This window comes from Leptidea sinapis, chromosome 9, assembly GCF_905404315.1.
Source record: "Leptidea sinapis chromosome 9, ilLepSina1.1, whole genome shotgun sequence".
NCBI classification, from domain to species: Eukaryota; Metazoa; Arthropoda; class Insecta; order Lepidoptera; family Pieridae; genus Leptidea; species Leptidea sinapis.
Genome location: NC_066273.1, coordinates 7,787,066 through 7,800,493, shown reverse-complemented (window position 1 = coordinate 7,800,493; position 13,428 = coordinate 7,787,066). Strand labels below are relative to the sequence as shown.

The window sequence follows — 13,428 nt, the reverse complement described above, 5'->3', positions numbered from 1 at the left end:
ATGCCCAGTTTCTTCGAACTCAATTTAGCTTTGCCGTCCAGATGATCGCGGAATTGGCAATCGGTCGAGATTTTGAGATCCTGTATTCTGATACTAGGCGTGCTAGGAGTGTGTGTGTTGACAAATGGATTCTTTTTGTGATAAACGTGCAAATTTCAGTCTTCTGGAGATTAAATTAGAATCCCGCGATTTTGTTCCATATAGGACTCGATAGATTTCTTCCGGCATTGGTCGATGATTTCCCCAGAGACCTGCATGTGTGCACTCGCTTCTACGGCATCATCAGTGCTGTCATCCGCATATAAATGCACGTTGAAGGTGTCCAACATATAATTGATATGCAAAAGAAACAGTGTACGAAATAGAACACAGCCTTGGGTCAGCTTTCAGCGTTCACGGGCTTTGGGTTTCGAGCTATAAACGTCAACTATGACCTGTATGCTGCGCGCAGTGTGGAAGCTGGTGGTCAATATAAATGCTTGGCTCTAGAATATTGATCTGAAAAGATATTAGATGTTTGGCGAAATCTGTCTAATCATATGTGATGCAAGAACTTTGTACACTTAAAGCACTGCCTGCACGGAGTAGTCTGAGATTTGTCACTATCAAAGTTTATATAGAGAAGAAGCACAGAAAAATCCAATTACATTGTAACAGGTAGAGCAAAATTAAAAAAACCACCATTTATGTTGATCTTAGCAATGTCATTTCTGAGTCCGGATTTCAGACAAATGTCGGACATGATGAAATTCAGTAGGAACTAAATCAAAACCTCTATTTCAGATATAGACTCTGAGGAGAAAAATTAAACCAAACTTATTTTTTTGGATAGTAAAATAAAATTATAAACTAATTACATATGTTAAAAGTGATGTATATCTAGGGCGTATACAAGGGCAGTTTAAATATAAGGTGACTAAAGTTGGTTCGGATGTAACACTTATGTTAAAATAATAATTCTTTAGTAGAAAAATCCATTGATGTGTTCTTCAGTGCGATTACCGAATCGATTAATAAAATTCAGTGTCTATGTTTGTGTCAAAATATTTTTTATTTTCTTTTGAATATAAATTTAGGTTCATCCACAGAGCAGAAGAAACAGCTACAACAAAAAAAATATTGGGTGACTTCCCAGTACTGTAATACAGTCTAGCTACTACCGACATAAGTGATAATTCTTAGCGTTAAAATAAGAAGCGTTTTTTTAGATTTTCAAACTAATACTAATAAATCATTGTATTTGTTGGATGCAATTACTAATAACGACAGTAATCACGTTCATCATGTTCACAAATATTGAATTCAAACTGTAAAGTTTGATACATCCAATATACGTTAATTTATATTTATACAGTTAATTATTTATAACTTTTTATGAATTAATTTATATTCTTTAAACACGACTGATATACTGAATGAAGCACGTTAAAAACTAATTTGCTATGTATATTACAGCCATTGTAAAATACTCTATTTGATTGAAAAGAAGGCCGTTGAGTTTCTTGTACGTTCTTCTCAAGAGCTCAACTTTTTCCGAACATAATGTGATGGTAGATTCAGTAATTTAAAAGAAATATTTATAGTGGCTATTCAAAAGCGCTTAATTTAAGCCTAATTTAATAAAGTTTATTTGACTTTGAAACATATTAAGATGGCGATTATTTGTAATTTAAAACTAATAATAATAGTTTTTATATTTACATCATTTCAGGCAGTTAGGAAGCGTAGCACAAAATTTAACCGCAGCTTACTTCATAAAATAATTACATTTTATATATCTCGGCATTGTATTAGCACAGGTAATTGAATTTCCTTTTTGTGAAGTAAGGAAGGAAGTGAAGGAAGGAGGTAATTGAAAAACAGTATTCTTAAAGTACAGTACTGACTAAATGACATAAGAAATGCAATCGTGGTACAATGTAGCATACACATTACAACATTTTTGAAGTGAGAACTTCTTTAGCGGCGTTGAGCACTTTTCTTGGGATGGGTATAATATGTTAAACTCGCGTCAGTAAACGTGAGCTGTAAGAAATTCGTAAGACAGTCGATTTTTCCGAGAGATAAACTTTCTCATATAAAATAATTGTAATAATTCTGAAGAGTTTATTTTCTATTGAATATAAATTGTCATTATTGTGTACGATAGCGCAATAAATGAATAGTGTAAATGTTAGTACTTTTGTAGCACGTATTCTACTCCTACGACTTCTCGATGACTACCCCTGGCTGAGCTAGGGATGCTATGATATTTGTTTGAAGCGAAGTAAGAATGAAAGATTGAGTCAAAGATGAAAGGTTGAATTTACTACTAATTAAAAGAAATACTTTACAAAATGTAGAATGAAATGAGCGTCTATACAAAGCAAAAATAAAGCAAGCGGAAAGCTGTGAGCGCGAGGTAAATAAATGTGCAGAATGCGTGGCGCGGGCGATCGCCTCTGGTATTTATGCGACGCGCGGGGCGCGGGCGCGGGAGGCCTAGCTGTGGCGGCGGGCGCAGGGCCCGCGGTGTGCGGCGGGAGCGCGGGCGCGGGGACGCGCACGCGATGCAGCCGGTTCGCAGCTCGCACCACCCGTGACGTAGGCTGTCGTCATAGATCGTACGATGTGGCGTGATGTCGTGTGGTCCAAGAACATAAGCGGCGGTGCGGAAGTAAGTAGCGGATTTGGCCGCTACAAGTACTCCCCCACTGAGACCGTGACTACGGGTGATAGTAGTCGGGAAACTTGACTCTTCGTCCACTTCTTGTAGTTCTGATGTGTTCTTCTTCCGTAGTTTCCTTTTGTGTAGGTACAGTCTGTGTTTGTGTGTCTTTTCCTGATAAGTTGTCATCTGCGATATATGCTGGTTTGAGACGGTCGATCGTTACTGTTGACGTCTTACCCTGGACTTCTATGTCAAATGACTTGGAGCCCCGACGTAGTACCTTGTAGGGTCCGGTGTACGGGGCTTGTAGCGGCCGTTTTACAGGACCCTGGCGCAGGAACACGTGAGTGGAGTGCTGTAGGTCTTTGGGCACGTAGAATGTACGTTGTCCGTGCCATGACGTAGATGTTGGTGACAGCTTAGTGATGTGCTGTTTCAGTCTGCTGGCGAAGTCGGTAACGTCGATGTGGTCGTCCCGTATGGGCTGAAGGAACTGTCCAGGTAAGCGGAGTGGCTCGCCGTAGACTAATTCCGCGGTAGACGCCTGCAGGTCATCTTTGCACGCGCTGCGTATGCCCAGCAGCACGAGAGGTAATGCCTCCGTCCATTGAGCACTGGTGTGGCAGGTTATAGCGGCCTTGAGCTGACGGTGTAGCCTCTCTACGAGGCCATTTGCTGCGGGATGATAAGCTGTTGTGGTGCGGTGGTCGGCGCCTACCAGCGCGGCGACCCTCTTGAACAGCTGGCTGTCAAACTGGCGGCCGCGGTCGGTTATGATGCTCTCGGGGCAACCGAACCGCGCAATCCACCCAGTTACGAAGGCGGCAGCGCAGGATTCTGCAGTGATGTCCTGCAAGGGCATGGCCTCCGGCCATCGAGTGAAGCGGTCGATCATGGTGAGGCAGTACCTGTGACCAACAGAAGAAGGTAAGGGACCTATTATGTCCATATGGACCTGACGGAAGCGAGCTGAAGGCATTGTGAACTTTGCTAATGGAGCTGATGTGTGGCGAGATATTTTACTGCGCTGACATTGTTGACACTCTTTGGCCCATTGTCGACAGTCCTTCTTAATACCCGGCCAAACGAAGCGTTGTGCTACCAATTGCGCTGTGGCTTTTGCTCCGGGATGACTTAGACTATGTAACGTGTTGAATACCTGACGTCGGAAAGCTGAAGTAACAAAAGGTCTGGTGTATTGAGTAGAAGTGTCGCAGAATACCTGAATATCAGAGTTCTCTAGCATGACCTTTTCTAATTTTAGGCCTGACCCACTTACGAGTAAGTTTTGAAGTTCAGCATCAGAATCCTGGGCACGGGCGAGGGACTGGTAATCTAGGGGCGTTGTCATCTCTTCAACCCGAGACATGCTGTCAGCTACTGTGTTGTCCCTCCCAGGGATATACCTGATATCAGTGCTGAATTGACTGATGAAGTCCAAGTACCGGAACTGACGAGGTGAGCAGCTGTCACGTTGAGTGCTGAATGCAAACGTAATGGGCTTGTGGTCAGTGTAGATGGTGAATGTCCTCGCTTCAACCATGTATCTGAAATAACGAATCGCTTCATAAATCGCCAATAATTCCCTGTCGTAAGGGCTGTACTTTTTTTGGGAAGGGCTGAGTTTTCTGGAGAAAAAAGCGAGGGGTTGCCAGGTGTTTCCCTTACTTTGCTGCAGTACAGCTCCAATAGCGTGGTCCGAAGCGTCAGTCTGTATCGCCAGCTCTGCTGTGGTATCTGGATGTGCTAGGAGTGTGGCATGGGAAAGACTAGACTTACATCTTTTAAATGCTTCTAGCAGCTCTAGAGTCATGTTGACTGGGTGTGATCCTTTGGTTTTCGGTCCAGCTAGTAAGGCATTAAGCGGTGCTTGTATTGCTGCTGCTCCAGGAATGAATCTTCGGTAGAAGTTGATGACTCCTAGGAATCGCCTCAACTCCTTTACCGTCTTGGGTGGCGGGTAGTCTTGAACTGCCTGGACCTTCTCCTCCAAAGGTTTAACGCCTGCTGCGGACACTGTGAAGCCAAGAAAAGTTACTTCATCCTTACCAAATACACATTTCGCTGTGTTTATCAGTATGCCGTAATCTGTCAAACGTTGAAATAGCTGGCGAAGGTGTTGCTGGTGCTGTAATGGAGATTCAGAGAAGATTAGGATGTCATCAATGTACCCAAAACAGAAGTCTAGGTCTCTAAGTGCTTCATCCATAAAACGTTGGAAAGATTGTGCAGCATTACGAAGTCCGAATGTCATGTAAGGGAATTCAAATAATCCGAAAGGCGTGGTAATGGCAGTCTTAGGAATATCGTCAGCATGGACTGGGATCTGATTATATGCTTTAACGAGGTCCACCGTAGAAAAGACTTTTTTGCCTGCCAGCTGGTGCGCAAAGTCCTGGATGTGCCGCACAGGGTATCGGTCTGGAATAGTGCGAGCGTTCAATGCTCTGTAATCCCCACAAGGTCTCCAGCCGTCGTTTTTCTTACGTGCTAGGTGCAGTGCTGAGGACCAGGGGCTCTCTGATCTCCGAGCTGTACCATTTTGTACCATCTCTTCCAACTCCTTTTTGGCAATGGTGAGTCTCTCCGGATCTAACCGACGAGGGCGGCAAAATACTGGTGGGCCAGGCGTCGTCCTAATATGGTGAACCGTGTTGTGTTTTGGTTCACTTGGCTTACCAGCTGGGCGTGTAATGTTCGGAAACTCTCGTACAATGTCGTTATACAACGAGTCCCCTGGCGATGTTGTACGTACTGATGAGATGTCCTCCTTGTGGTGCTGGCGTGGTACGGCGACGGACAGTGACGTTACCCCATCGACCAGGCGGTGATTGCGGCAGTCGACGAGCAGGTTATAAAAGCTAAGGAAGTCGACGCCAATGATTGGTTTGGAGACGTCTGCCACCACGAAGCGCCAACTGAATACGCGGCGCAACCCTAGGTTGAGTTGTAAGTGAACGTACCCAAATGTTGATATCACCGTACCGTTTGCTGCAAAGAGCTCGTACTGCGTCTTCGTGCGATGTTCTTGAATGCGAGAACGTGGATAAACGCATAAGTCAGACCCTGTGTCGATAAGGTATTGTACTTTTGTGTTAAGGTCGGTGATAAAAAGGCGGCCTGATGATGTAGGGCAGACGTGTTCGGCCACTAGTGGCTGCCCTTGGCATTTCCCGAACGAAATGTGCAGGGCTTGACACACTTCTTTGCGTTCGAGCCAAATTGGAAATGATACCAGCATTGTGTATCGTCTTCTGGTTGCTGTCGGTATCGGGAATTAGAGCGGGATCGTGACGTGCGGTATTCGTTCCTAAAGTCATTGGAGCGGGATCGAGACTGCCGTTGCTGGCTCTGCATTAGTGACTCCACCTGCCGTGTCAGTTCTGTTACTTTGTTACACATAATTTCAAAAGCAGTACCTGGCTGTTCAGTTGCTGATCTGGCTACCTGAGCGACTGCGGGCGGTGCTATGTCATGAATGTGGTCCGCCAGATCTGCCACGGTTTCGAGGGCGCTGTCCTTCTGTAATGCGACAATTGTTTGTAAATTATTTGGCAATCGACTCGACCAAATAGTTCGTATAAGCTCTTCTGGTATTGTCTTCCCTGCTAAGCTTTGTAAATGACGCAAAAATTGAGATGGCTTTCTATCACCAAGGTCTTCATGCATCAACAACTGTTTAATTTTACGTTCTCTAGACGTTGTGAGGCGCTTGATAAGTTCCGACTTTAATTTCTCGTATTTGTCTGTAGCCGGCGGGGAAATAATGATATCTTTGACTTCTGCTGCGTACTGATGGTCTAATTGGCTAATGACATAATAAAACTTGGTGGAGTCACTTGTAACATTAGACAAAATGAACTGACCTTCAATTTGGGCAAACCATACAGCCGGTTCCTCGGGCCAAAAGGGTGGTATCCGTACGCCCACTCGAAATACGTCACTGTTATTTCCGCCGTCACTTGTACTTGGACCACCGCCTAATCCCTTTTGTTGTTGTTCTGCGCCAGTCATCGTGTCACTTGTCGGATGGGTCACCACTGTAGCACGTATTCTACTCCTACGACTTCTCGATGACTACCCCTGGCTGAGCTAGGGATGCTATGATATTTGTTTGAAGCGAAGTAAGAATGAAAGATTGAGTCAAAGATGAAAGGTTGAATTTACTACTAATTAAAAGAAATACTTTACAAAATGTAGAATGAAATGAGCGTCTATACAAAGCAAAAATAAAGCAAGCGGAAAGCTGTGAGCGCGAGGTAAATAAATGTGCAGAATGCGTGGCGCGGGCGATCGCCTCTGGTATTTATGCGACGCGCGGGGCGCGGGCGCGGGAGGCCTAGCTGTGGCGGCGGGCGCAGGGCCCGCGGTGTGCGGCGGGAGCGCGGGCGCGGGGACGCGCACGCGATGCAGCCGGTTCGCAGCTCGCACCACCCGTGACGTAGGCTGTCGTCATAGATCGTACGATGTGGCGTGATGTCGTGTGGTCCAAGAACATAAGCGGCGGTGCGGAAGTAAGTAGCGGATTTGGCCGCTACACTTTTATTAATCCCTTACCATTCCGAAATATTCAAAAATGCACAACGTTAATGTTCAAGTTTTCACTTCTGGCGGTACTTTATATTATTTTTTTTAAAGCCAAAGTAATATATTTTCAGTCCTGGTCAGTTGGTTTTCTCTAAAAATTATTATTAATAAATGTTCATTTTTTGGCATGACATTTTGTTTGGGAGATGTAGATTTCTGTAAAACTTGGGGCGAATGTATGTTTGTTTGTTACTTTTTCACGCCTAAACCATTGAACCGATTTTGATAAAATTTGCCGATTTTTGATAGTACAGAAATAGATTAGAAAAATAAATGGAGGGGTTGGAAAAGGGTTATGGCAGTTTGTATAGAAATTTGTGACAACTTCACTCTATAGCAAAATATGTGTCCATTTTGTAATGTTCTTATAACTATGTCTAAAGAAATGACTTTCTTACATAAGAGTGGTTGATGTGGAAAAATAAAAAAGGGAAAGCAAAATAAATAGTTTACTTTATATACATATACATACATATAATTTGACATTTTCTATTTCATTAAGACAATTAAATATAAGCTTAAGCAATTCGTTTTTTTACTTCAATCGGATACAGATCATTAAAAGTAGTTTCTTAGATATCAAAGATGTTCATATCTCTGTCTACTTTTGTTTTGATATCAACATCGATGTTGTAATCTTTAACAGTGTCCTCATCAACCATGTCGTAGTTTCTGAGCACATACTTGTCCCATCTGGTCTTCATGTCACACACCTGAGTTTTGTGGAAGATGATCACATCAACGAATTTCATGTTCGGGGTGAAGAACTTTCCAGTGTCAATAGTACGATCCAATGGGTAACCGAGAGGCATCTTATCAAGAAGCACTGTTGATCTGAAGTCAATCAAGTCTCTACGAGTGGTATCAAGAACATTGATATCTACGTTGTCCACAAGTCTCAAAGGCGTAACAATTACGTATAGAAGCATCTTCATACCACCAACTTTACCTTTAGGCAGGACCAACCTTGCTGGGTACCCTGTGTGATAGTTTTTAATATCCTTAATGGAAATATCCTTCAGGTCGGCGACTGTATCAATCTTCTTCCACAAGTCATGTGTTGATATTCTATCACGGACTATGTTGTGCATGTCTACTGAATCTCTGACAATTGTGTTCTTTCCAGAGTTCAACTTGTACAGGAATGTATCCAATTCCACAAAGTTAACTCGGTTCAAATTCAAGTCTAATAAGCGGCCCATATGGTCTTCTTTCGGACCTAAGAACACTCGAACTACACAGTCTACTGTTTTGTCAGACATAATATCTATCGTCATTTTGAATGGTTGATGGTTCATACGACGTTTGCGTACCAAGAATTTCATATCAGGCGTGCCCTTCTTCAATTCCTCGTCATTTAGAGTGACAGCATTTGTAATGTCCATTAAGTGATAGTCAAAGAAGGTAACTAGCTTGTCTACGACAACATTGTCAATCTTCACTCCAGGGAAGTACAGCTCCTCGCGAGTGTAACTTGGGAGGCGCATCTTGAAAAGCAACATCATGTAGCAAAGACGTTTCTGGATCTGGTAGAAGACTGGGTCACGTAAGGCTGTCTGGTAGGAGTCCAGAATGGATGGTGCTACGAAGTACCTATTAATAAAAAATTAATATAAATAACGAGATATATCAAGATATTAGATAGTTATTCCAAGGTTTTAATCTTTTTAAATATTTTGTAGTCAAAGGTAATTTGATACCTTTATTCTTCTAAGTTGCTGCGCTCATAACGAAGATGTTCAACTATACTATATATTGACACACAATTATGCAAATTATGTTGCCCCGAACTAGGCAGAGCCTGTAATAATAATATCGTCACAATATCTCATAAGACAGCCTGTTGGATACTGTTGTAGATACTATTTGATTTCGCCTACGTAAAAGTATGATAATAAACGATAATGACTTCTATTCTACTATGGGTTGTGATATGGTCTATGGATATGCAAATTTTTTGAAAAATAACATACTTGTCTGATGTCACAGTGTTAAGACCAACTGTAGCTTTCATCATGATGAGCAAGTAGCGGTAAGCGTCAATACGGTTCTTGGTGACAGAGTCATTCTTGTCCACAGTGCCGTAAATGAGTTTACCCAGCGTTTCAATGTCTTCTGGCTTGGTGAGCTCTAGACGCAGACCATTGATCTGAAAATATTTAGTGATATATTATATAAATAACTTAATGACTATGAAAAGCGGAATAAACATAATAGATTTATTTTTTGTCTCCTTGTATAATCCTGCTTAAAATTGGCTAGAACAGCTACACTTCCTTATTTAATTAAAAAGTTATTGAAATACTTTTTTATTCATTATCTTTAAAGGGCAGATATGTCACATTTCGATCGATGACTTATGAAAGATCACAAAAAGTAGTTGGACGGCACAAGACCAGGCCATTAGACTGGATGTTAGACGCCCTATGCTGAACTGAATTGAATCAGTGAACCCCCTCTTAATTTATCTCATTATCGTCTACTGATAACTATTATAAGAAGTATTCCCCAATTTTTAACTAGTTTACTAAATTATTGTTTTTTTTTAAATATATATCCCACATTAAGCTAGATTTACGTACCTCAATATGTCCTTTGATGATAGCGTCATTAATAATTTTCTCATACTCTTGCGCCAATAAGTCAACACCGTTATGTTTTTTAGTGTCAAACACAAAGTTGTTAAATCTTGGGGGGATCTCGAGTCCATTGTGAGTCTGCAGCCATGGCCAAAATCCTTTCCTGATTGGTTTGTTCCATGAGAAGATTGTGATATCTCCGAAACCATTGGAGAGACGTTCCAGATAGTAACGGGCTAAAATTTGTTGATAGACGTACAGAGTTAGCTCCCAGCGTCTGTCCATTAACTTGTTGGTAATGACGTCATCACGCATCCAGAATGGATAATCAATATGGAAGTAATAGTAGTATGTGTTTAGGTCAATGTCTTCTGTAAAGTATCTGAGCCGGTCTTCGTCGTTCAGTTTCACGCGGATATCGTAAACGTTTTCATCTATTATGTACACGTCTTTTTCTGCCTTCTTGATGCCATAGAAGTCACAAAGTTTCCTGTCGAGAAGACCCTTCTTCATCTTGAGTAAGTAGGCGTTCTTAATGACATCAGCACGGACGTAATAGTATGGGTAAATTTCATATGGGGGAGGAAGAACAATCCCTTTGCAGTCTTCTCTGTGGCGCACGGCTACAGACAGAACGTACACGAACATACCCTCGTTAATGTTCATACGCATCCAGCATGCGGTCTTCAGGAATGTGGTGAAGTCCTTGGCATAGTACAGCATGTGGAATAATGTCACTGTCTCCTTCAGTTGACGATCAACGTGAATAGTAAACACCTCACCTCGGGGTAAGAAACCATCCTTCAAATGGCTGACGAATGTTTTCACAACCTCTTGTTTCTGCAAAATAAATATATCATATATATATATGAATTTACCAGTGGAAAACTCCTTCGTACAGGTGCCGGCTAAATTATGGGTAACGGCGCCTATTTCTGCCGTGAAGCAGTAATGTGAAAGCATATGTGTTTCGGTCTGATGGGCGCCGTAGCTAGCGAAATTACTGGGGCAATGAGACTTAACATCTTATTTCTCACCGAATTTTTGGGTCTTATAAGAATCCTGATCAACACTGCATTGTAATGGGCAGGGCGTATTAATTACCATCAGCTGAACGTCCTGCTCGTCTCGTCCCTTATTGTTATAAAAAAAATATAAATTGAAAAAAAAATACATATTGGTTACGGAGATTAATTTAAGATTTTGTGCACTTCAATTGGTTTATGTGGTATTAAGGTTATGAGAAGTTCTCTTTTAATTAATATCAATGATTATATCCTTACTTAAAATTCTCAAACTTTCAGTACTAGTTAATTAATTTATGAATTCAATGGATAATTTATAGTTTCAATATTTTATAGTTTAATTTTCTGGGAAGCAAATGGAGCACGTGGGTTAAAATTCCTTTGGTGCTTCACAATAGCGTGGACGTTTCTGATTAGCAACTTTTTTAACGTGTAACTCTTAGAACGTTAGAAAATTACAGAACTACCAATGAACTGAATCAATGAACGCTCAAATAAAAAATCTACTCCATTCCATTACCAGTGGGAGGCTCCATTGCACAGGATGCCGGCTATATTATGTGTACCACAACGGCGTCTATTCCTGCCGTGAAGCAGTAATGTGTAAGCATTACTGTGTTTCGGTCTGTAGGGCGCCGTAGCTAGTGAAATTACTGGGCAAATGAGGTTTGATATCTTATGTCTCAAGGTGATAAGTGCAGTAGTAGTGCTTCTCAGAAATTTTGGGTTTTATCAATAACCCTGAGCGGCACTGCATTGTAATGGGCAGGGCGTATCAATAACCATCAGCTGAACGTCCTGCTGGTCTCGTCCCTGATTTTCATAAAAAATGTACTATTTTTCTGATATTTTAACGCATACCGGACGTATTAATAATAACAACTTACTGTGTAAAGTTGAACATTTTCATGTATCTTAAAGTTCTTGCCGATGTCTTCAATGTCCTTATACATGACGGGTTGGAGGATGTTGTTAAGTAACTTGAGGATGAAGAGCTGCTTTTGTTTCACGTCCATGTTGACTGCAAATATCATATTATATTTTATACTTGCTCTTAGCCGCGACTTCGACCGCGTTGAATAGTTACTTTGGGCAATTTATTTTTTAGGTTACTTTTCAAATATTACACATACAAACTGCTCTTTCCGCTGCTAGCAGTCTATTAAATAGTATTTTCCTGCGAACTATAATTTCCTATTTCATCCCCATGGTCGTACAAATGTTTATAAATGATTTCTTATCAAATGCCTAAATACAAAGTTTTATGGTTTTATCTTGCCATCCCCCAATTCAACCCCTCCATTTATTTTTTGCAATAAAAGGTAGCCTTTGTCCTTTTTCAAGCTCAAGCCAACTGTACTACATTTTATCAATATCGGTTGGATGGTTTAGGCGTGAATACGTAACAAACAAACTCACATTCACCTCTAACTTTACAGAAATCTATATATCCTGTAGTGTAAAAAAATTTCATGTCAAAAAATGAACATTTATTAATATTCGTTTTAGAAAACGAACACGATTGTTTCTATCAAGGCATATTTTATTCGAGGATTTGTTAATTTAAGATCCACTAGTAGTACATTCTACAATATTATGAAAAGTCGTGTTCCTACAAATACAGGTGAACATAGTGCATAGAAAAATACAAAAAAAAATAGTTTGTTGTAAAAAAAATTGTATTCTTATTTCCCTTATTTCCTAATATATACATCCCAACCTTTTTTATGGAAAAAACAAACGAGCGTACGGGTCACCTGGTGCTAAGTGATCACCGCCGCCCACATTCTCTTGCAACACACGCTTTTTTTGACGGTACCCATGTCGTATTGTTCCGGGAACACCGCACAAGGAAGCTCATTCCACAACCTTGTAGCTTCTGTACTTTTCGAGTTATCTGTGTTTCTAACGAGTCCATGCCTACTAGCAACGGGGACTGGGTTCGATCTCCGCAGGGAACTGTTCAATTAATAAATTCCTCTGCAGCAATATACTTTTATTTACAAAAGCTATGAAACAAATATATGTTTGATTAATAATAAAATAATATTGGCGATGACGACTGTTGGGCATCAAATACAATATATTTAAATATTGAATAACTCCTAGCTATGTCTTTCTATTCTCTCTATTCCGAGCTTGTTTTTAAATTATAATCATTTCAATTGTAAAGTTAAATAAAATCAAATATGCTTACCAATTGTAGTGTCATCGATGTCCGGCCGGGCCGAAGCCAGGGCGAGAAGCCCCAAGAAACACAGAATCACCCTCATTGCAGATCAGGTGCTGAACTGTGCTCATCTCTCCAAGATCCTCACTATTTATACCAAAGGTCTGAAGGGGATTGACCTCATACTAATGAAGATGTTTTTATTTCATACGAGATAGTTACAATGTAGTGCAGTTTATCTTAATTCATATTAAATTGCAATAAATATGGCGTTAATTTGTTTATCGTTGTTTTCAATGCGTAAGAAAAATAATCAGTGCAGAAGAATTAAAAATATAAGCAGCTCCTACGAGAGTGTCATTTGTAGGTACCAATTGAATTTGTTGATAATTTCATTTTGCCGTTTCCAATAATAAA

The 13,428-nt window shown here is 40.9% G+C and overlaps 2 protein-coding genes across 2 annotated transcripts; both read right to left on the bottom strand.

The window, feature by feature from the left end:
- Nucleotides 1-2,174: 2,174 nt before the first annotated feature.
- LOC126966079 (uncharacterized) lies at nt 2,175-6,664 on the bottom strand. The gene is made up of 3 exons (XM_050809955.1): nt 5,830-6,664; nt 4,057-5,716; nt 2,175-3,558 (listed from the first exon to the last, which is right to left on the bottom strand). Exons 1-3 carry the CDS (start codon nt 6,662-6,664, stop codon nt 2,706-2,708), a joined length of 3,348 nt encoding a protein of 1,115 aa, XP_050665912.1. The 3' UTR covers nt 2,175-2,705.
- Nucleotides 6,665-7,672: 1,008 nt separating this feature from the next.
- Nucleotides 7,673-13,172, bottom strand: LOC126965943 (basic juvenile hormone-suppressible protein 2-like). Its single transcript, XM_050809757.1, has 5 exons — nt 13,039-13,172; nt 11,729-11,862; nt 9,820-10,656; nt 9,211-9,386; nt 7,673-8,830 (listed from the first exon to the last, which is right to left on the bottom strand). The coding sequence occupies exons 1-5, from the start codon at nt 13,112-13,114 to the stop codon at nt 7,810-7,812; spliced, it is 2,244 nt and encodes a 747-aa protein (XP_050665714.1). The 5' UTR covers nt 13,115-13,172; the 3' UTR covers nt 7,673-7,809.
- Nucleotides 13,173-13,428: the final 256 nt, after the last annotated feature.